Source organism: Pseudorasbora parva, chromosome 15 (genome assembly GCF_024679245.1).
Source record: "Pseudorasbora parva isolate DD20220531a chromosome 15, ASM2467924v1, whole genome shotgun sequence".
NCBI classification, from domain to species: Eukaryota; Metazoa; Chordata; class Actinopteri; order Cypriniformes; family Gobionidae; genus Pseudorasbora; species Pseudorasbora parva.
The window spans coordinates 3,931,413-3,954,063 of record NC_090186.1 but is presented as its reverse complement, the minus strand read 5'-3'; the positions used below and the strand labels follow the sequence as shown (position 1 = coordinate 3,954,063).

General features: G+C 40.0%; 1 protein-coding gene across 1 annotated transcript in view; it reads left to right on the top strand.

Moving 5' to 3' along the window:
• Positions 1-17,759, top strand: part of rngtt (RNA guanylyltransferase and 5'-phosphatase) — a 159,889-nt gene extending 142,130 nt beyond the window's left edge. Inside the window, exons 14-16 of the mRNA XM_067416772.1 lie at positions 7,962-8,028; positions 15,165-15,288; positions 16,768-17,759. Coding sequence (XP_067272873.1) covers positions 7,962-8,028; positions 15,165-15,288; positions 16,768-16,922 — 346 coding nt within the window. The 3' untranslated portion in view covers positions 16,923-17,759. The remainder of the gene's footprint in view (positions 1-7,961; positions 8,029-15,164; positions 15,289-16,767) is intronic.
• The last annotated feature ends 4,892 nt before the right edge of the window (positions 17,760-22,651 follow it).

Genomic DNA, 22,651 nt, shown 5'->3' with positions numbered 1-22,651 from the left:
TTATTTGAAACATTGGAAAAAGAGGCTAGAACTTAAAATGCTGTTTCTGCTCAAACACACCAAACATGTACTGTAGTTTCTAAACCCTGAGGCAAGTGCACAGTTCACACACTCAGTGTCCCGCCCCCACACTCTTCTCATTGGTCATTGATGCCCTGCCAAACTAAAGTTAAACTATTGAACTATGACGAGCCATTTTACAAACTCAGAAAAGGAAAATGGCAAGAGGCATTGGAGAAAGACGTTCGTCTGACGCATGTATACGTAGAGCAAAACTTAAAAATAGATCAGACAGGACGCATGAACGGAGCTAGTGCTGACTCTTGGGGTAAAGACGCATTTATAAGGCAGCTTGCAAAGACTTTCAAACACACATACAAAATGTTATTAATGCCATTATAAAATTAAAATAATAATAGTGATAATAGTAATGTAAGCAAGCTGAATACCCACTGGTTTTCCAACTACTCATGTAATGTTTCTACATCATCATTAGGATTTTACCCAGTGGATATTTTGCTGTAGGCTTTGATTAACATGTTTCAGTAGCTGCCTTTACATGGACTCTAATAATCTGATTATAATCAGGCTAGTAGCACAGTCTGAAAAAAAAAAAAATCACACCAGTTGAAATGAATTGGCCAAATCTGATGATAATTTCAGAGCTCTCTGTCCCTCCATAGACAGCTACGTTATTTTTCCAAGTGTGTACAAAAAGTTTCAGTCCTTTCAATATAAAATAGGGATGGCGAAAACTAAACATTTTCTTGACCAACCACCGAGCCTCATTAGCCGGTTGAAACCGGTTGACCGATTAGTTTAAAATATGCTGCGCAATTTGAAATAACAGCCGCGAGCCGCGCTTCCGCTCTCTCTCTCTCTCTCTCACACACACACACACACACACTGTCCTGGCACTGCCGCCTCCCTTCCACTCGTCACGTCACTTTTTTAAAATCCTCTACAGCACGAAACATGAGTCCCGTAAACGCGCCGCCGAGGAGCTTGTTTGTAATCTGAGGACAAATGGCTCCTTAGTTTCGAAATGGTTTGGGTACGAGGTGATGGCGTTGAAAATAAAAAATTGCGTCGAACCTTTAGTTCGAGGTAGTGCTAACAATAATAAAGAAAGATGATGATCAACACCTAATGTGTTACCACTGAAATGTAGATGTAATATATTTCCAAATGTAAGCCCATCTTATGCGGAATGACGCTTCATCCTGTCGTCTGCTCTGACTCTAACCTCGAGTGTTTTAGTCTGTGTACTTTTTGCAAACCTTGTGAGCGCGTAAACCCAAACGCTGTGACCTCGCAGCAAATGTTTTTATTGGTTTATTAAGTACAAAAATGCGAGTTATGAAAAATTGTGGGGGCTTTGTTCACTTCACACAAAAAGATTTTGGAATGAGACGGCTAACAGTAGTAGCGTTTAGTCCACTGTCTATAATAGCCTAATTTAGAGATTTTTTTTTTTTACCGACAACTTTGATCGGTTAACGTTAATACGGTCAACCATCTGTCAAACGGTAATCGGTTAACATCCTTCGCTTTTCACTGACTCGCTCATAAAGACAGTCTCTAATGGGTCCTGCACACTGTGCGATTTTTCAAAATCCTTTGCGAATGTCCCTTGTCAGACTGTACGAACATGATCGCCGATGTAAGCCATGTCACACTGTAAGATCTCAGTTGGCATTAATGTCAGACTGCACGATAGTTAAGGCGTGCTAAAAACGGACGCGCGCAAGAAAACTCATTATATCATCGATGAATGACGCGTTCAGTGACAGTGAGCTGCATTACACGCGGGACCGAAATGGAGGCTACAAATAAATTTCTAGCTCTCGTTTTGGTCATAGTTTGTCTTGAAAAACGGAGATATTTGACTGTCGTCGTAGGAGAAGTCACACTGCAGGATTGTGTGCCAAATCTTTTGACACTGCCAGAATTTCATCTGAGGTAAAATCTGATCGCAGCGCTCATTAATCGGCTGCCGGTGAACATGTCAAACTAACGACCAAAGACGTCCGATTTTAGCCTAGGATCTGAGGAATCTTTAAGCATTTGCTAAATTTGTCCCAGACGGCCAAATCGTGGCCAAAATCGCACAGTGTGCACCCGGCTTAAGGGTGTAATAATGTAACTTCTGTTGCTGTTCACGGTCAGGGACTATTTTTTCCAGTGGAAGGAAGCCTTTTAGTGATTTCGATGCACATTTTTGGCTTTAATATTTGTATTGTGTGGTAACCATTTTATAAGTAAGGTACTCGAGGTATATCGTGTATTGAGAATAACTCGTGTTCGCATCGCGTTAACAACACCCTTCAGCCGTGACTTATTCCCTTTTACAGCACAGCCTCTCGTACCTTATTGCTTACTTGTAAGGATATGGCATAATGACGAATGACGCATGAAGCAAGCTGTTGTCGAACAAGTCATGTCAATCTAACATTCTTCCACTCATCATCTTTGAAGTGGAGCAGGACAATGTCCCACAGGTCCTCGATTCATCCACAGGTCCTCCTTATGGTTTGGAAAGAGATGTTTTAATGCTTGATCAATATGAGCAGCACGGCACGACTGTTCACCTGCTCGTTGTCTCCAAATTGGGACCCAAAATAGATAAATATTACGTCTGCTCCTTAAAACAAAGGAAAAAAATCAATGGTGGGAGGATAGTTAATATGTGCAGGTATATTCGTGCAGTGTCAGCTTGGGACATAAAACTGATCACTTTATTTAGTGCTCATGTAAACACTACATTCAGATTCATCAATCGGAATGATCATTCAAGCTTTTTTTGTCGGATGAGGCAAAAAATGTCCAGCAGGTATGTTAAATGTATATTTTATGAAAGCCAATGGGCAAGAAAGCATCACAGGGTCCTTGCTTCTCTACAGCAGATGTGTCAGCGAGCGGCTGAGGTTATTAGCGGGGTTACTTCCCTGCCAGGAAACAGAGAGAGATGACATCTCCACACTCTCCTCCCACACAGCTCTCTCTCTCTCTCTCTCTCTCTCTCTCTCTCTCTCTCTTTTTCTCTCTCTCTCTCCCTCCCTCTCTCTCTCTCTCTCTCTCTCTCTCTCTCTCTCTCTCTCTCTCTCTCTCTCTCTCTCTCTCTCTCTCTCCCTCTCTCTCTCTCTCTCTCTCTCTCTCTCTCTCTCTCTCTCTCTCTCTCTCTCTCTCTCTCTCTCTCTCTCTCTCCCTCCCTCTCTCTCTCTCTCTCTCTCTCTCTCTCTCTCTCTCTCCCTCTCTCTCTCTCTCTCTCTCTCTCTCTCTCTCTCTCTCTCTCTCTCTCTCTCTCTCTCTATCTGTGAGTGTTTTTCCCTCTCACCATGCCCTCTTTATTTGACGAGAGCTTTGAAATGAGATGGATAAAATAAAACAAGAACCCCTGACTCTTTGCATAGACGAGGCTGAATGCTGGAGAGCGGTAATGAGAAGATCTTGGGTTCGTTTATGTCCATTTTTAAGGAAATGAATTTGTGCTTCAAATTTGAAAACACAGACATTTCAATAAGCGAGCTGCTCCACAAACACGCTTCATGTGTTAAAAGCAGCAGAAAGCATTCTTTCACAACATGCCTCAATGGTCTAGTAAAATTTTTGCAATAAGCCTTTGTTTCCTCAACCTGAATTTACAGACTCTGTAGTGTAAACAGGAGCTAAACTTTGAGCTTTTGAGTTAATGCTGTATCTGCATGAACTACAGCAGTGACATCTCAACTGACCTTCGAGAGAGAGAGAGGGAGAGAGGAGAGGAGAGGAGAGGGAGAGAGAGAGAGAGAGAGAGAGAGAGAGAGAGAGAGAGAGAGAGAGAGAGAGAGAGAGAGAGAGCCACACATTGCAAAGCATCAGAAGATATGAAGAGATGATTTTATCCACAACCATTCAAACTTTTAGTATTGATTTTTCAAGTTCTTCCAAAGGCTTTCTTTGACAAAACGTCTGGACTCCTCTATCATACGGCTGAAGTTGAAACATGCCAACTCTCTAACACTCTCCCTTGCAGTCCTGGACTTGTTAAAAGGTGAACTGTCTTCCCATTTTCAGTCTGGTCACCCTCCATTTTCCCTTCTCTGGCAAGAATCCCATGCAGACCACACTCGTCTGACTTGTCGGTTTTGCCTTTTGCTGATTCTGGAGGCTGGGGCAGTTTAGATATTCTCCTTTTTTCAATTTATTTAAAAGTACATGAACAATGCAATGAATACATTCAATGAATTAAATTCACCTTTTCTATGATAAACATCTGTGTTTAATTTTTGACCCAAAAAAATTATGATATCATGTTGAGGAAAAAAATCTGGTAACACTTTAGCACGGGGAACACATTCATATTACATATTAATATATTAACTACAACTTTTGCCTCAATAAACTTCTAATTTACTGCTTATTGATAGTTAGTATTGTAGTTGTTTAAGATAATGTATTGTGTTTGATTAGAGGATGTAGAATAGTAATATGCATGCTAATAAGCAACTAGTTAACAGTCAGAATTGAACCCTAAAATAATAAAATAAAGTGTAATTTTGTAAAACCCTGTTGAGAGGGATTCGGACTGAGCACCACAACACACTTGTAGCCAATCAGCTGTAGGGGGCGTGTACACATGATGGGAGGAGAGAGATTAAGCCAATCAGCAGTAGGGGCGTGTACAGTCATGATGGGAGGAGAGAGATTAAGCCAATCAGCAGTAGGGGGCGTGTACACATAAATGATGGGAGGAAAGAGATAAAGCCAATCAGCTGTAGGGGGCGTGTACACATGATGGGAGGAGAGAGATTAAGCTAATCAGCAGTAGGGGGCGTGTACAGTCATAATGGGAGGAGAGAGATTAAGCCAATCAGCAGTAGGGGGCGTGTACAGTCATGATGGGAGGAGAGAGATTAAGCCAATCAGCAGTAGGGGGCGTGTACACATAAATGATGGGAGGAAAGAGATAAAGCCAATCAGCTGTAGGGGGCGTGTACACATGATGGGAGGAGAGAGATTAAGCTAATCAGCAGTAGGGGGCGTGTACAGTCATGATGGGAGGAGAGAGATTAAGCCAATCAGCAGTAGGGGGCGTATACACTCATAATGGGAGGAGAGAGATTAAGCCAATCAGCAGTAGGGGGCGTGTACAGTCATGATGGGAGGAGAGAGAGAGCCAATCAGCAGTAGGGGGCGTGTACAGTCAGGATGGGAGGAGAGAGAGAGCCAATCAGCAGTAGGGGGCGTGTACAGTCATGATGGGAGGAGAGAGAGAGCCAGTCAGCAGTAGGGGGCGTGTACAGTCATGATGTACATTATCTGATGCATTTATGATAAGGTTACTTCAGATTATATAATTTATTTTGGTGCCATTCCAAAAGCTTAATGAAATGTACAATTTATTGTAAAAAAATAGTAATAATAATTGAAAAATTATAATATTTTTTACCTTCAAAATATGTAGGAGGACATTAAAATAAACATGGGAAAAAGTAGTGTTATTAAAATGAAACTGTACTTTAGTTATATTTATTTGAGAAAACCATGTGAACCTAACTAGAATACAGAGAGTATATTAATGAGAACTTTCAACGGGGTTTTTTCCTTTCGTTATCGAGCATGCTGACCTGTATGCAAATGAGAGGTGACGCTACAGCCTCGACCAATAATATTGCAGAGCGTGATCTGCCGAATGATGCGATTGGATACTGTGCTAACGCTTTAATCGCTGTCAGTGTGAACGGGGCTTTACGTTTCACAGATTGCAGTTGACACGCAGCCATCCAGTTCATCCAGTCTATTTATGGCAGCGCTTCATGAACACATTTCACAGAATTTCCTCTGAAACATTATCATCAAGTGAATAAAGAAGACCATATACTCCTAAATGAATCTGAGCAGATGGTTGAGCTTGATGGTCTTAATTATAATAGGAGAGAAATGCACATTTCAGCAGTTCGCGTGTTGCTATCCCATTTATGGAAAGCGTAATGACACACCAGTGTGAAGTTCACCTGCTGAAAGAGCAGCCGGCAAACACAGCGGCCGCTCAGATGAGCAATCAATCAGTCTCTGGATGTTGAGGCACTGAAGTTGATCTCAATGGCCAGGTAAACAACTACAGAGGTTTCGTTATTTGACAAAAGACTGAAGTGATGTGGGTTTCAAAGGGACAGAACAAGCACACAGTAACAGAGGCTGGTGTTTCGGGAGGCTCCAAACACACAGCCCCATTAGCTTGACTGGCAGGGTGTGCTTTAGCCCTCACTGTCAGTGTTTGGATCCGGTCTCCTCCCCGGTGATTTACTACTATTTTGGATGGTAACACATTTTAGTGGGCGTGTACGTGTGAACAGCTGGGACCATTATAGACCTCCGGTGATGAGCGGAGAGGAGAGGGTCTGTTTTTTGGCAAATGAAAGACAAAGGAAACATTTGCAATGATTCATTTCTAGTCCTGATTTGTTCATTATTTCAGTCAGATGATGAGATGTCATCTGTCTGATGTGATCATTTTTGATGTTTATTATTGTTGTAATCCATTAAATGTTTTAACGGAATTCATTACAATATTTAGATCAATATTCGCTGAGAAAATCCCCCAAGTGAGAATAATTCAAAGATATTATACACACGTCTGTGGTCGGTTTCTTTAAGCGTCTTGGAGACATTGACATGGATTTCGTTTTTTCTTTTCTTCATGTAATCACAGACTCGATGATGGTTAGATCAGATCATACCAGCTGCTGTCGTTCCCCTTGTGCATAAATAAATCTCACTGCATTATTACGATTAAAGGAATGTTTAGAAATGCAATCAGATATTTCCTGCTGACTTGCACAGCACTGTACATACATTAAAAGTGGCTTATTTTAAAAACAAATATAATATACTGTGTATGTATGCATGTGTGTGTATATATATATATTATGTACTGATCAGGCATAACATTATGAATGGTGAAGTGAATAACACTGATGATCTCTTCATCGTGGCTCCTGTTAGTGGGTGGGATATATTAGACAGCAAGTGAACATTTTGTCCTCAAAGTTGATGTGTTAGAAGCAGGAAAGATGGGCAAGTGTAAGGATTTGAGCAATTTTGCCCAAGCTTGACCCCTGACCCCGCCGAAAGCACCAACAGTGGCACGTGAGCATCAGAACTGGACCACGGAGCAATGGAAGAAGGTGGCCTGGTCTGAGGAATCACGTTTTCTTTTACATCATGTGGATGGCCGAGTGTGTGTGTGTGTGTGTGTGTGTGTGTGTGTGTGTGTGGCTTACCTGGGGAACACATGGCCCCAGGATGCACTATGGGAAGAAGGCGAGCCGGCGGAGGCAGTGTGATGCTTTGGGCAATGTTCTGCTGGGAAACCTTGGGTCCTCCATCCATGTGGATGTTACTTTGACACGCTCCAACTACCTAAGCATTGTTGCAGACTTAAAGGATCTGCTACTAACATCCTTGTGCCTGATACCGCAGCACACATTCAGGGGTCTAGTGTAGTCCATGCCTCAACGGGTCAGGGCTGTTTTGGCAGCAAAAGGGGACCAGCACCTTAATTGTTTGTGTGTGTGTGTGTGTGTGTGTGTGTGTGTGTGTGTGTGTGTGTGTGTGTGTGTGTGTGTGTGTGTGTGTGTGTGTGTGTGCGCGTGTGTGCGTGTGTGCGTGTGTGCTAAATTTACCGACATCTCATTCAAAATCATAAACTCCTTGTCCTCAAAAACTCTCCCTTCCGAACACTCCTCCTCCAATCATAAAGCGCTGTGTCTTTGTATTTGGGAGCCTCACCCTGGCTGTGAAAGTCTTGCAGGCACTTATTATGAAGCCCAGTTAATTACATGGCAGTATCGGAGGACAATCCTCCATAGCAGAGCTGGTATTATTTCCCAGAGTTCTGCTGTCTTGGGGAATATCACAATGCTTGCTTGTCGGGATGTGAAATTTAATTTAGATCTTTATTTTGTCTCTTTCTCCAGACTGATCCCGCAGACGGTGGGTCTCCTGTACGTGGGGAGCTATGACATGCCCTTTGCTCAAATGAAGGTGAGAGAAACATTGGTTCCCTTCTTTGATTATTCCCTCGGTTTGATTCACCGCAAGTACAGACTCTGCTGAAATTAGTCGTGTCATTTCATGATGTGCTTTTAATGAATTGAGTCAGACAGGTGAACATTGTGTCACACACGAGCTCCGTACTGAATCTCTGATCGGCCTATTTATGTGAAGGCCGGTCTGAAAAGTAGGCCTCTAAACGGGTCGCCCTTTTTGACCAAAATCAGACATGCATCCTTTGTGGACCTGGCAAGCCCAGACTCAGTGAATTAACTGGACACATGTTCAGAAATTAATTAAATTAATTTCTGAACATTTTTACTGAAACATATACAGGGAGTGCAGAATTATTAGGCAAGTTGTATTTTTGAGGATTAATTTTATTATTGAACAACAACCATGTTCTCAATGAACACAAAAAACTCATTAATATCAAAGCTGAATATTTTTGGAAGTTTTAGTTTTAAGTTTTAGCTATTTTAGGGGGATATCTGTGTGTGCAGGTGACTATTACTGTGCATAATTATTAGGCAACTTAACAAAAAACAAATTTATACCCATTTCAATTATTTATTTTTACCAGTGAAACCAATATAGCCACCTTTCTTTGCAAGGACACTCAAAAGCCTGCCATCCATGGATTCTGTCAGTGTTTTGATCTGTTCACCATCAACATTGCGTGCAGCAGCAACCACAGCCTCCCAGACACTGTTCAGAGAGGTGTACTGTTTTCCCTCCTTGTAAAACGCACATTTGATGATGGACCACAGGTTCTCAATGGGGTTCAGATCAGGTGAACAAGGAGGCCATATCATTAGATTTTCTTCTTTTATACCCTTTCTTGCCGGCCACGCTGTGGAGTACTTGGACGCGTGTGATGGAGCATTGTCCTGCATGAAAATCATGTTTTTCTTGAAGGATGCAGACTTCTTCCTGTACCACTGCTTGAAGGAGGTGTCTTCCAGAAACTGGCAGTAGGACTGGGAGTTGAGCTTGACTCCATCCTCAACCCGAAAAGGCCCCACAAGCTCATCTTTGATGATACCAGCCCAAACCAGTACTCCACCTCCACCTTGCTGGCGTCTGAGTCGGACTGGAGCTCTCTGCCCTTTACCAATCCAGCCACGGGCCCATCCATCTGGCCCATCAAGACTCATTCTCATTTCATCAGTCCATAAAACCTTAGAAAAATCAGTCTTGAGATATTTCTTGGCCCAGTCTTGACGTTTCAGCTTGTGTGTCTTGTTCAGTGGTGGTCGACTCTCTGCCTTTCTTACCTTGGCCATGTCTCTGAGTATTGCACACCTTGTGCTTTTGGGCACTCCAGTGATGTTGCAGCTCTGATATATGGCCAAACTGGTGGCAAGTGGCATCTTGGCAGCTGCACGCTTGACTTTTCTCAGTTCACGGGCAGTTATTTTGCTCCTTGGTTTTTCCACACGCTTCTTGCGACCCTGTTGACTATTTTGAATGAAACGCTTGATTGTTCGATGATCACGCTTCAGAAGCTTGGCTATTTTAAGACTGCTGCATCCCTCTGCAATATATCTCACTATTTTTGACTTTTCTGAGCCTGTCGAGTCCTTCTTTTGACCCGTTTTGCCAAAGGAAAGGAAGTTGCCTAATAATTATGCACACCTGATATAGGGTGTTGATGTCATTAGACCACACCCCTTCTCATTACAGAGATGCACATCACCTAATATGCTTAATTGGTAGTAGGGTTTCCAGCCTATACAGCTTGGAGTAAGACAACATGCATAACGAGGATGATGTGGTCAAAATACTCATTTGCCTAATAATTCTGCACTCCCTGTAAACCTATTCTTGGTTAGGTTGAGACACATGAGACTTAAGTTAATCTTTGAAACACAAGTTAAGGGATTTTCGACTAAACCTGAGAGTTTTCTGTCCATCCATTGAAAGTCGAAAACTTGAAAGATCCAAAACGTTCTGTAAAGGTGTTGTAAAACGAGTGGCTTCTGAAGACACACGATCACTTCACATGCTGAACAGATTTAATTTAGGCTTCTGTTTACATCTGAACAACAACGATTGACACACACAGCTCACATTTTGTCACATGGAAGTTTATGGCCTATATTTTTTTTATTTATTTTTTTCAAAAATATTGATTTTTCGGTAACACTTTACAATAAGGTTTCATTAGTTAACATTAGTTAATGTATTAATTAATATGAACTAATCATAAGCAGTTAATTTGGTGCTGTATTTATTAATCTTTGTTAACATTAGTTAATATAAATCCAGCTGTTCGTGTTAGTTCACAGTGCATTAACTAATGTTAACAGGATTTTAATAATGTATCAGTAAATGATGATTAACATTAACAAAGATAAATAAATGCTTTATAAGTGCAGTTCATTATTAGTTCATGAAAGTAAAGTGTTACCGATTTTCCTATACATATTGATACTGAAATATTGAAATAAATAGCACTGGCCTAAAGCAGGTGTGCTTTTTATGTAATCTTTTTCATTTTTATTTTTATTGTAATCTTTTTCATCATCAAGCTGCCCAGGGACAGATGAAAATACAGATGAAAACTAGCCATCCTGAATAAATCTGACACATTTTACATTGATTCCATGTATTATTAAAGGTGTATTGTCCTTGAATTAAAAATGAGAGAGAGAGAGAGAGAGAGAGATGGAAGATAAAGTGATAAAAACACTGATGTATTCATGTAGAACAGAGATGTTGAGGATTATTTCCCCTGATGAATTGCATGTCTTTATAGTTGCGAAATGACGTCAGAAACAGCTAATGCCAGCTCGATAGGAGTCAGAGTTGAGTTGATTCACTGTTTTGTGGGATGAACATGTCGTGGGGAGTCGCCGTCTGTGTTCACAAATCAAATCAAGTCTAGTTTCTATTTTGGAAATAGTTTTTTTACGGTCTCTAAAATGCACACTTAGTAAATAAATGGGTAACTATGGTAACTTGTATTTTTTCATTCATAACTGATTTATTTCCTTCATCCTAAACCATGTATGAAGTGCTGCTGACTGTGTCTCTCCCCCAGTTAACATTTATAAAGTTATTCTGTTTATTTAGCATGCATTATGTGCTGAAATTTCCACAGACAGGCTATCAGTTTTTCTAGACTCGGACATGACAGCAGTTGCTGGCCTTGTGCTGTATAATAAAAAGCGAATATTATTTATAAATAAATAATATTTGTAATATTTATAAATGCTAATATTCATTATATTCACATTTGAGAGGGTGCACAGAACAGAGGCCGCCTCTATTCACCGAGGTCCGTCCTCTTGGGGATTTCTGGCGCGCCACTGAACCGGCTGCGTAATCATGCGAGAGAATAATGCACGAAAGACTCCTTATCTAAACGCTTTCCAGAAAACACCCATTTCTCCTTGTTACACATGTGCTTTTGTGTCAAGTGTGATGTAGAGCATCCCAAATTATTCAGTTTCTGTAAGACAGAGCTCATCCGAGTTGAAGGATTGAATCGAGGCATCTTAAAAATGCAACCTCAATAATGGTCCTGCTATTTAAAAAGAGCGTTTTAACCATACTGATGCAGTGATAGGATTTCTTTAATACGGGTATATATATGAACCACCTCATGCTTAACTCATGAATATTAATTACTAGTTTCTAATTACATCTTCAATAGTGTAATTAGATTACTGTACAAATTACTCTCTCCAAAAAGTATTTAAGTACTTATTACTAATTACTTTCTAAATCTTATATCAACCTCGAGTTAAGCGATTCAAGGTTAGACATGAAACGGCTCTTTTAATTCATTCAAATAAATAATATAAAACTACATAAATTACTCTTATTAACTGACCAAAGTATTACAAATATGAAAAGGATACATAAAACATGAATTTTTAAAGTGAATTCCACTATTGTATTATGTACATTTACATTTTACATTTATGCATTTGGCAGACGCTTTTATCCAAAGCGACTTACATTGCATTCAATCTACACATTTTTACATTATTGCCAGTTCTTGCTTTCCCTGGGAATCGAACTCATGACCTTGACGTTGCTAGCGCCACGCTCTACTGGTTGAGCTACAGGAAAGACAAGTGTATAATTGTATGCATAATGTATAATTATATTTAGTATTTAGTTCAAATACTTGTGAAGTAACTGTAATTAAATTACAGAAAAAATAAGAGTAATCCCTTACTTTACTTTTTCAAGGAAAAGTAATTAAAATACAGTAACTAATTACACCCAACACTGATAGTCACACGTGATTTGCTGAAAGGCTGGTGATGTAACCGTGTGATTGTTTCGTTAGCCCTCCTAAAGGAAGTGTGTGTAAGATTGTGGCCAAAACTGGTACTGCAATCACTTCCGAATGACTGTAGAGCGGTGTCGCCCCCTCCCCATGACTCGAGGTTGGCAGATTGGCTGCAGGATCAGCAGGAACGTTTGTAGAAATGCAGCTGTGGGAACTAGAGCAGATCTGGCAACCCGAAACACTACTGACTTTGTGATTGGTCGAGAGGTGGAGGGCGGAGCTTCAGGCCAAAACACAACATGTCAACATCAACATCAGTTGAGGGCTGCAACAACAACTTTTAAATGACCAAATTCTGTCCGGACTACAGTTGTCAGTGATATAAGTATTTGAAATTAACATGATTTCTTAATGTCTTGTCACATATCAGGGCCAGTTTATGTTTCATTGAAATACATTTCTTACACACAGTTCCGCACAGTGTGGTTGGAGGGGCTGTTGTTCCCCTGACTGTAACTTTCATTAAATTGATTTACTTTTTTATTGTCGACGACTGTATGATGATAACAAACAGGAAGGTGTCTGGCAGGCTTAAGCTGTAATGGAGTGGATTTGGCCGCTTCGGGCACCGTGTGGAGTGTGTAAATGGCTGCCAGGACTTCAAGAGGGTGACCGTGGTGTCACGATGGTCCGATCCAAAACTAACAGGAGCATCATGTTCCGTGCCAGACGAAAGCCGAACAACATCCCTGGATCTCTGCCACACTTGTGTGTGGATGGAGTTGTGTGGGGTGTGAAAAGTGTGTCCTTGGCCTGACTCCTCTATTATATTTGGCTCTGTTCGAGTCGGTTAAGTGGTCCGTGTTTGCGTTCTTTCAGCCGTTCGTGGTGCAGATGTGTGTTTTTTGCGAGAAAAGGTACCACACCACCAAAGGTTAATTAATCTTTGGAATATTGTTGTGTGTATGTCAGTCCTGAAATGTTCAGCTTCCCCTCTGCGCACACAGATGCCCTTCACTGTTGGATGGTGAGGATATTTACTCATCCCATCATGCCAATAGGCGCAGAAGGGGGCGGCTTTACTGCCAGCTCACTTCCTCCCCCACACACACACCAACCTGCCATGGTTAAGTGAGGATCTAGTCTCTTTATCTTTGAGATATTTCTTTCTCTCGCTTACTTGGGCCAAACGCGCTCCTGTTTTCTTAAGGCCTTTGTGAAACTGTCATGTATTGAGACATCTGTGTTGTGGCTGTAATTACACATCACGCATCCGCAGTTACTTTACAACCTACAAAAAACGATCAACAATTTGGTTGGTGGTTGGCACACCCACTGCAGGGCGGACACGTGTAGCGGAGAGTTTGGAGGTTTGTATCCGGCTCGTTTCATTCCCTCTTCCTGCATCAGTGGGTTTTTTTACATATACAGTACTGCTTGAAAGTTTGTGAACCCCTTGCAGGATCTGTGAAGTTATTTTTTATTTAGTACTGTCCTGAATAAGATATTTTACATAAAAGATGTTGACATAGAATCCACGAGACCAAACAGTTGAAAATTTATAGTTAAATTTATACAAATGACCTGTTCAAAAAAAGTGTATGAACCCTTGATTCTTAATACTGTGTTGCACCCTGATGATCCACGTGTGCGTGCGTGCGTGTGTGTGTGTTTGTATTTGTGTGTTCTGTAATGGTTGTTCTTGAGTCTCGTTTGTCCTAATCAGTTAAACTGACCAACTTTCTTCAGAAAAATCCTCAAAGTCTTCAGTTTTCCAGCATCTTCTGCATATTTGAGCTCTTTCCTTCAGTGTGTGTGTGATTCTGACATCTGAGGACAATTGAGGAACTCAAACACAACTATCAAAAAGGCTCACACATTCACTGACGCTCCAGAAGGAAACACAACGCCGGGGTGAAGACTTATGAACAGGATGAAGATTTCCAAATCTTTCTTATTTTGTCTAAAAATCACTTCTCAAGTAATGCTGCCCTTCAGAAACAACAGAAGATACTCACGTGTCCCGGAAGACAAATTACAATTGACAAGTACAATTTACCTTAATCTTCAAATTCATAAGTTTTCACCCCCAGCTCTTAATGTGTTTCCTTCTGGAGCGTCAGTGAATGTGTGAGCCTTTTTTAATAGTTGTGTTTGAGTTCCTCAATCGTCCTCAGATCTCAGAATCACACACACACTGCTGAAAAGGGCTCAAATATGCAGAAGATGCTGGAAAACTGAAGAATTTGAGGATTTTTCTGACGAACGTCGGTTCGTATATTGATCAGGACAAACAATAGATTCAAGAACAACCATCACAAAACACACACACAGCAGTGGATCATCAGGGAACCACACACACACACACACACACACACACACACACAGCCGTGGATCCAGTACCGTCACAAGGGCTGTGCCAAGAAGACTTTGTAATGGATACAAAATGCAATGAACTCCTCTGTTAATCAGGGGTCTCCAAACCTGCAACGCTTGACTCCAGCACCACTTCCTGAAAGTGTCTGGTGAATCCCGAAGCCGTTGATTAGCCGCTGTTAGATGTGTTTAACTGCTGTTAAAGCTCAACCGTAATCAATAGCTCTTCAGAATCAGGATCACACACCCCTGTGGTAATCAGTGGCTTCAGCCTAATGTCATCCTCAAAAGCTTCTGTTTTATTCATCTCAGTACTTTCAATATGAATAAAAAGACATGACAAAGAAATCCCAAATATTAATACAAGAAAATAGCGACTTCAACAATGTGGGTTGTACATGTTTACAAGAATGCTTTATGGTGATGAATGATGCATCTGTCATTTCTTTCTCAAAATCCTGCTAGTGCTTTGATGCCTGTTATTCTTTTCTTTTTGTTCCAGATATCAAAGGATCTGAAACAGTATGATAATAAAATAATTGAGTGCACATTCGTCAATAACACCTGGGTGTTCATGCGGCAGAGGGTTGACAAGAGCTTCCCCAACTCATATGACACAGCCATGGGTAAGAGTTGTGTGTGTGTGTGTTTGTTTGTGTGTGTGTGTGTGTGTGTGTGTGTGTGTGTGTGTGTGTGTTCAGGTGATTAGATGAGTTATATATAAGAGACTTAAAATGTTTGCACCATTAATCGAAGGGTAGTTATTAGGGTTGGGTATTGTATGAAATTTTTTAACAGTTCTGATTCTCATCACTCAGTGTTGTAGTACTCAGACTCGGTCTCAAGGCTATATTTTAATGGTCTTGGTCGTGTGCATTTGGACTCGCTATTGACCCGTACTCAAACATAATAGGATTTGGACTTATCCCCGAGTCCACTAGACTCCCATTCAAACTATTTCATGATTATTACTGTACGTTGATATTCCTTTAATAGATGTTTGATTGACGCGTCCAATAATTGGTGATTTCTTGTGCGCCACTGTGGATGACTTGAGATTTGACAGCTGTACTAAAGCAGTTATGTAGGAGGAATGACCTAATGGGCATCGTCATGTATAATAACATATATAACCTCACTGTGTCATGCCATAGATGTGCTGTGCACAAGAAAACCCATGTGCGGATCTCAGCTCAAGGTTCAGGGTTATTGTTTATTAAGGACGTCATCAGCGACTAGTCGACTATAATTTCATCACCTAATGTCGTTCCACACCCGTAAGACCTCCGTTCATCTTCACACACAGTTTAAGATATTTTATATTTAGTCTGAGAGCGTATGCAAGTGTATGCACACTATACTGTCCATGTCCAGAAAGGGAATAAAAACATCATCACAGTAGTCCATATGAGACATCAGTGGGTTAATTAGAGTCTCTTGAAGCATCCAAAATACATTTGGGTCCAAAAATAACAAAAACTACGACTTTATTCAGCATTGTCTTCTCTTCCGCGTTTGGTCTTCAATCCTCAAATAAAGATTCAAACGGTTATGAATCAGCGGATTGATTCATGATTCGGATCGCCAATGTCATGTGATTTCAGCAGTTTGACACTCGATCCGAATCATGAATCAATACGCTGATTCATAACCGTTTGAATCTTTATTTGTCACTGATGTCTCATATGGACTACTGTGATGATGTTTTTATTCCCTTTCTGGACATGGACAGTATAGTGTGCATACACTTGCATACGCTCTCGGACTAAATATAAAATATCTTAAACTGTGTGAAGATGAACGGAGGTCTTACGGGAGTGGAACGACATTATGGTGAGGAGTTAATGACACACATTTCATTTTTGGGTGAACTAACCCTTTAAAGAATAAACCGTTATGTTTTTTTACCTTAGAAGGAGACGATTCTTTCTACCTCACCACTAGATGCTGCTCAAATTTACCTTTAAGAAAAAACAACAAGGACATTTTGACTTGTTAGAGCAAAACATTTGAAATCGATTTTTGATTCCCAACCCTAGTTATTCTTCCTAAAGGTAGCCAAACTCTGTTGGAAATCCTCACTTTGTCTCCTGTCGTCCTCACAGCTGTGTGCAACAGTATCCAGCATCCTGTCACAAAGCAAATTCTGTTCGAGTTTCTGGACCGGTGCGCTCAGATGCAATCCCGGAAGAACCCGGCCGACTCCGAGCTCATGCCCCCCCCGCCGCCGAAAAGAGCCAATCACAGCATCCCGCAGTAGCGCAGTGCCGGCGGGGCACAATTTAAGCAGTTTGGTATTTTTTTATTCCCAAAATGTTCAGCAGCTCTGCCGGTCCACACCGCAAGAGGAGAGACTTTTGGAGAACATTTTGCTTTTTGGCCTCACTTTGGCTTCGGATCTTGAAGATGATGATGATGATGATGATCTATTTAAAGACACTGTTGAGAGAGCTTGTTTCAGCATTGAGTGCTTAGGCACGTTCTTATTTAAAAGAATAAAAAGTAAAATAAATTGCATTGTTTTCTTTTTTTATGTTCTGTATTTGCTACAGGCGCTCCTTCTCTTTGCATTGTTTGTTCTGCAGCTCCTTTTTTTACTGAACCGAGCAGTAAAGTGTGCTAGATTGTCTCGATTCAGACCTGAAACACTGAAAACACTGTGGAATTTGCCCAGATCTGGAGCTCTCATGGGCTCATGGCCTGTGATTGTGTTTGTTTGGTGAGAGTGTTTTGTATGTCATTTTGCTTATTTGAAAATGTCACCCCAATCCCTTTTTTCTCAGGTTTTGTTTCTAAAAAATGCCAGGTGTATTTAAGTTTTCCTGGATCTTTTGGCTCATTGTTTTGGAAAATAAAATATTAAAGCAATAAATCCAAAATAAAGATTTCCAGCTGCCAATACCTTCACATTTACAATACATTACAGATAAAGGATTGATACAAGATATACAGTTGTGGTCAGAATTATTATTACCCCTGATAAATAAATCGGCATTGTTTATCCTTTTTATCCACAAAATTCTAACCTTTCATTTGAGTAAAACAATTGAGAATGGTGGAAAATCTCACATTGAAATAAATGGTTTTCTTCCATGAATGTTGGCCATAATTATTGATGAGTAAAATATATCCTAAGTATATTTTAGCACACCAGGGTGATTAGAGCATGAAATTGTCAAGCCATGACTTCCTGTTCCACAGGAGTATAAATATGAGAAAATTAATCATTCATCACAATGAGTAAAACCAAAGAATATAGTTCTGATGTGCAGCAAAAGATTGTTGAGCTTTACAAAATAGAAAGTAAAGAGCTAAAGCATTGAAAATCCGATTTCCAGCATCAGGGCAATAATTAAGAAGTTCAAGCAACTAAAGATGTTCTGAATCTGCCTGGAAGAGGGCGTGCGTGCGTGTGTGTGTGTATCGTCCTAATGCACAAGAAGAGAAGTGGACCAAGACTCTCCGAGATCACAGCTGGAGAAGTGCAGAGATTAGTTGAGTCTCGGGCTCAGAAAGAATAAAAAAGTGATCAAACAGCGCCAACATCACCACATGTTGTTTGGGAGGGTTTGAAGAAAAATCCTCCTCGCTCATCCAGAAACAAACTCCAGCAGATCCAGTTCAGACACGACTGGAGCTTCAGATGGACCTGGTTCTGTGGTCACATGACACTAATGACAGAGCCACCAGATGCTTTGGTGCAGACAGGGATAAAGTCCCCTACGGTTAAACACACCGCTGGATCTTTAATGTTGTGGGTCTGTTTTTTTGCTGGAGGTCCTGGACATCTTGTTCAGATTCATGGTATCATGGATTCTAGCAAATACCAACAGATAAAAAATCTAAACCTGACGCTTCTGCTAGAAATCTGACAATGGGCCGTGGTTGGATCTTCCATCAGGACAATGATCCAAAACAAACATCAGAATCAACACAAAAATGTGTGACTGAGCACAAATGAAGCTTCTGCCAATGCCGTCCCAGTTCCTGAGCTGAACCCAATAGAAAATGAGTGATGAGCTGAAGAGAAGAGCTGGGGTGCTTCCCAATTCTTATTTGTGCATCCTCGTTTCCTTTCCTAGCTTCCTTTCCTCGCGCCTTAGCTCCGCCCCTTCAGGATGTGAGGGAAAGGCACGAGGAAAAGACGCGAGGACGGAGGAATTGAATCAAGTGAATTGATATATCCTCGCTCCCTTTAACGTCACTTCAAAGCGGCGTCAGTTAATGATGACTCTACACCGCTGGATTTAGTCGGGATTCTTGAACATTAGAGATAACTATTTATATTGTAAGCTTCAGCCTCCACAAAATACCACATTTGTCCATATTTTAATCAATATTACCAGTTATTATTAACAACGAATTCCAGTTATTAACTTTTTTCGTTGTATATAAGTTTCTATTTGTTTCTTTCATTTTCTTGTGCGTTGATATAATTCTGCAGCTGTCAGGTGTTGTTATTTGACAAACATTTGTGTCTTGTACATGTAAACATAATAATAATGATTAATAAACTGTGGCACGATGTGAAGGGGGGGGAATTAATGCGTGCGTCACGTTTAATCGATAAAACACTTCCGCTAAGGATACTCCTGTGTATCCTCGCTCACGACTCCTCAGGTAGCTCCTCACTCCTCCATCCTCGCCTCCTCGAGGTGCAATTAGAGAATTGAGATCTCCTACAAGATGGCTGAGCTCCATCGGTTTCCGGGTCATAGGATGGAGGACGGAGGAGCGAGGAAATGAGGGGGGATATTGAGAAGCACCCCTGGAATCTGAGGGATCTGGAGAGATTCTGGATGAAGGAATGGACTCTGATCTCCAAACTCATCAGGCTTTACAGAAGAAGACTCAGAGCTGCTATCCTGGGAAAAGGAAGTGCTAATAATTGTGGCAAATGTAAACTAGATAAAAAGTATTTATTTTATAATGTGAGTTATAAATATCCCCCACGTGCAATCGTTTTAGTTCAATGAAAGGTACGAATTTTGTAAAAAAAAAAGATCAAAAGTATAAACAATGCAGATTTTAGTAAACGATCATGAATGGCAATAATTCGACCTGAGCCTCGGTTGAATGGGTAAGAGTCAAACAACTGATTGAAACCAACGGTATGTGTCGATATTGATACTAGGTCACATGTGATCATTTCAGCTGAACTTAATGTTGGATCTTGTTTTTGTCATTCATAAGGATGTGTGAACATTCATCAGTTGTCACTCGTAATTGAACTGTCACGGCTAAATTTAACAGCATTCTTTATTGCTCTCGCACGTCTCATCTTTACAATATTGAAACCTGATGTGAAGAGATCAGATCCACACGTCGGAGAAGAGCTGACATTATCACGTCTCTGGGGACTCAGTCACACCTGACATTCATGTCCTCTTTTCTTCTAGAGTCGTTTCCTCATAAGACAAATGAAGGAAAGAGTCCCTGAGATGCGACACTATGAGGCTGTGTGGAGCTCATCTGCATGCTGAAGTGATTAGACTTTGATTGCAGCCCATATTGCAATTCTGGTGGATTTATGATGCCTCAAAACGCTCATGATGAGAGGAGACGAGCATCAAGCAGTATTTGGCTGATATAAAGTAACTCATGAAATCAAAACTGACCCTATTAATAAATGTTAACAAATGTCTCTGATCGTTTTAATCAAAGGATTGCAATGTTATTACACAGTACTGAGTAATATTCAACATGAACTTACTATAAGGGATAATGGTTTGGTTTAAGGTTAGTTGCTTGTAATTATTTACCATAATAATTACTAAGTATGTAATGCGTAACAAGGACATAGTAAAATAAGGTGTTACCGTTATTATGACCCAGTAGCCAAATATCTATTATTTAGCCATTGTTCTAGGCTGCCCTAGAAAAATCTAAACTTTTGACAATAATTATTGCAGTCCTTTAATGCTGGTTAATAGAAATGACTGCAAAAACAGCAGATTGCAACCGATTTAACAACACTGGGATATGTGGATAAACTTGGCCTTGGACTTGGACTTGGCCTTGGACTCTTTTGGATGAACTTGACCTTTAGTCATGTGACAGATCTTGGCTTTGAAAAATGAATATTTAAAAAAAAAATCTTAAAGGTGCACTATGTAGGATTTTTGCAGTAAAAAATATCCAAAAACTACCAGGCCAGTGTTATATATTTTGTTCAGTTGAGTTCTTACAATATCCCAAATGTTTCCAACTATTTGTAAACTGTGAGAAAATTGCTATTTTACCCAATGAACCGGGACGTCTGAGGGAGTCGCCTGTCAATGGCGTCATATCTGCGTTACTCTCAGTCTCCGGATCATAACATCATTTTAAACACACTCAGATACTCATGCGCCAATAGGGCCCTAAAAAAATATTTTTGGTTAAACTTTAAATAAATTGCTGTTAAATTGTCTGTTTCATGATTTCAATTAATTAGACATTTTAATTAAATTTATCCTTTAAATTAGTAACTGCAAATATATTATATATATATATATATATATACATATATATATATATATATATAAATTGTGTTTTCCATTACAAATATCTGAACATGTTTGTCTGGCTATCAGCAGACCAAGCTCAGTTTAAGACTGAACACTGGTCTGTGGAGTCTGCTCTGTATTTTCTACAGCACAAGAGGAGTGATCAACGGGCATAGTTCACATGACTGAACACAATTGGGTTTACCCTGACTGAACATGCTTAAATCACGACACATTTACTTAACATGCAAAATGGAGAGATTAACGCTTGTCTTCTGATAAATTAAACAAAATGAAGTGAGTTTATGCTTAAAACAAGAAACAAATATCTGTCAATGTATGCACTCACAAGATATAATATTTTATTTTATTTATTTGTTTTTTGGTAAGATAAGTTAAAAGGTAATGGAGATCTGTTGAAAATTATATTTTCAAACGTGGAAGTGTTGCTAATACAACTCAGTGTGTGCTTAGACTTTTATTCATAAAATATTCTTTGAATGTCTTTAATTCCCCTTCATTAAACCTGCAGAAACCCTGGCTTACCAAATCAGCCGATATAAGCGGCTACTTCCACAATTGTCAAATGAGGCATTTTTAAATTATCTAATTAAAACACATATCAAATAATCTGGCTTTCAGAAGGGATCATATTCCGAATAAAGAGGTTTGTGTTTGACACATTTGGATCCAAACATGTTTCAAATAAGCAAGTCCAAGTTCCAGTAAATCTGTGTTCATGTGTGCTGCTTTCATTTCATTCAAGTGCAAATACATGTTCAGTAGCCTGAGGTAGAACCTTTCAAAGTCTTCCACAAACTCCCACACCACAACACCAGCTGAATGATGAAGGAGTGAATACAGTCCCGGCAGCGGCCGAACAGGAGAAGGTGAACCCTGCGCCCGCGGGCCACATCTCAAACGGGTCTGCCGTGTGACGGTGATTTGATTTTCTCTGAGGTACAAGTAGGAAATATTTTCAATTTAAAGCAAGAATTCCAGCTGACTGTAAATGAGATTTAGTTTACTCTTCAGTGATCTACAGTCTTGCTCAAAAGTTTACACACACCTTACAGAATCAAAATAAGAGGAATTATATAAAATGCATATAATGTTACTTTTTATTTCGCACTTTTATTTCACACAAATTTAAGGCAGCAGTTTTTCTTTTCTTTTATATTATCTATTAATGCACAATTACCCTCGCACACCTGTAGCTAATAGACACACTGTAAAACTGTACAAAAGTATTGTTGGTTTTTGTTTGTTTAACTTGAAAAGTAAGTAACCTGGTTGCCTTAAAATTTTGAGTTTATTGAAATTTTAAATTTGACTTGATACAATGAAGGAAATTTGTTTAATAAATAGAAACTCAAAATATTTTTGTATCTGAACCAGATTTAAAAAATTGATAAATCATGAAAATAGCACTATTTGGCATGTTTCACTGCGTCATCACAAATAAAACACACAATTACCCAATATGCTTACAAAATCTTTT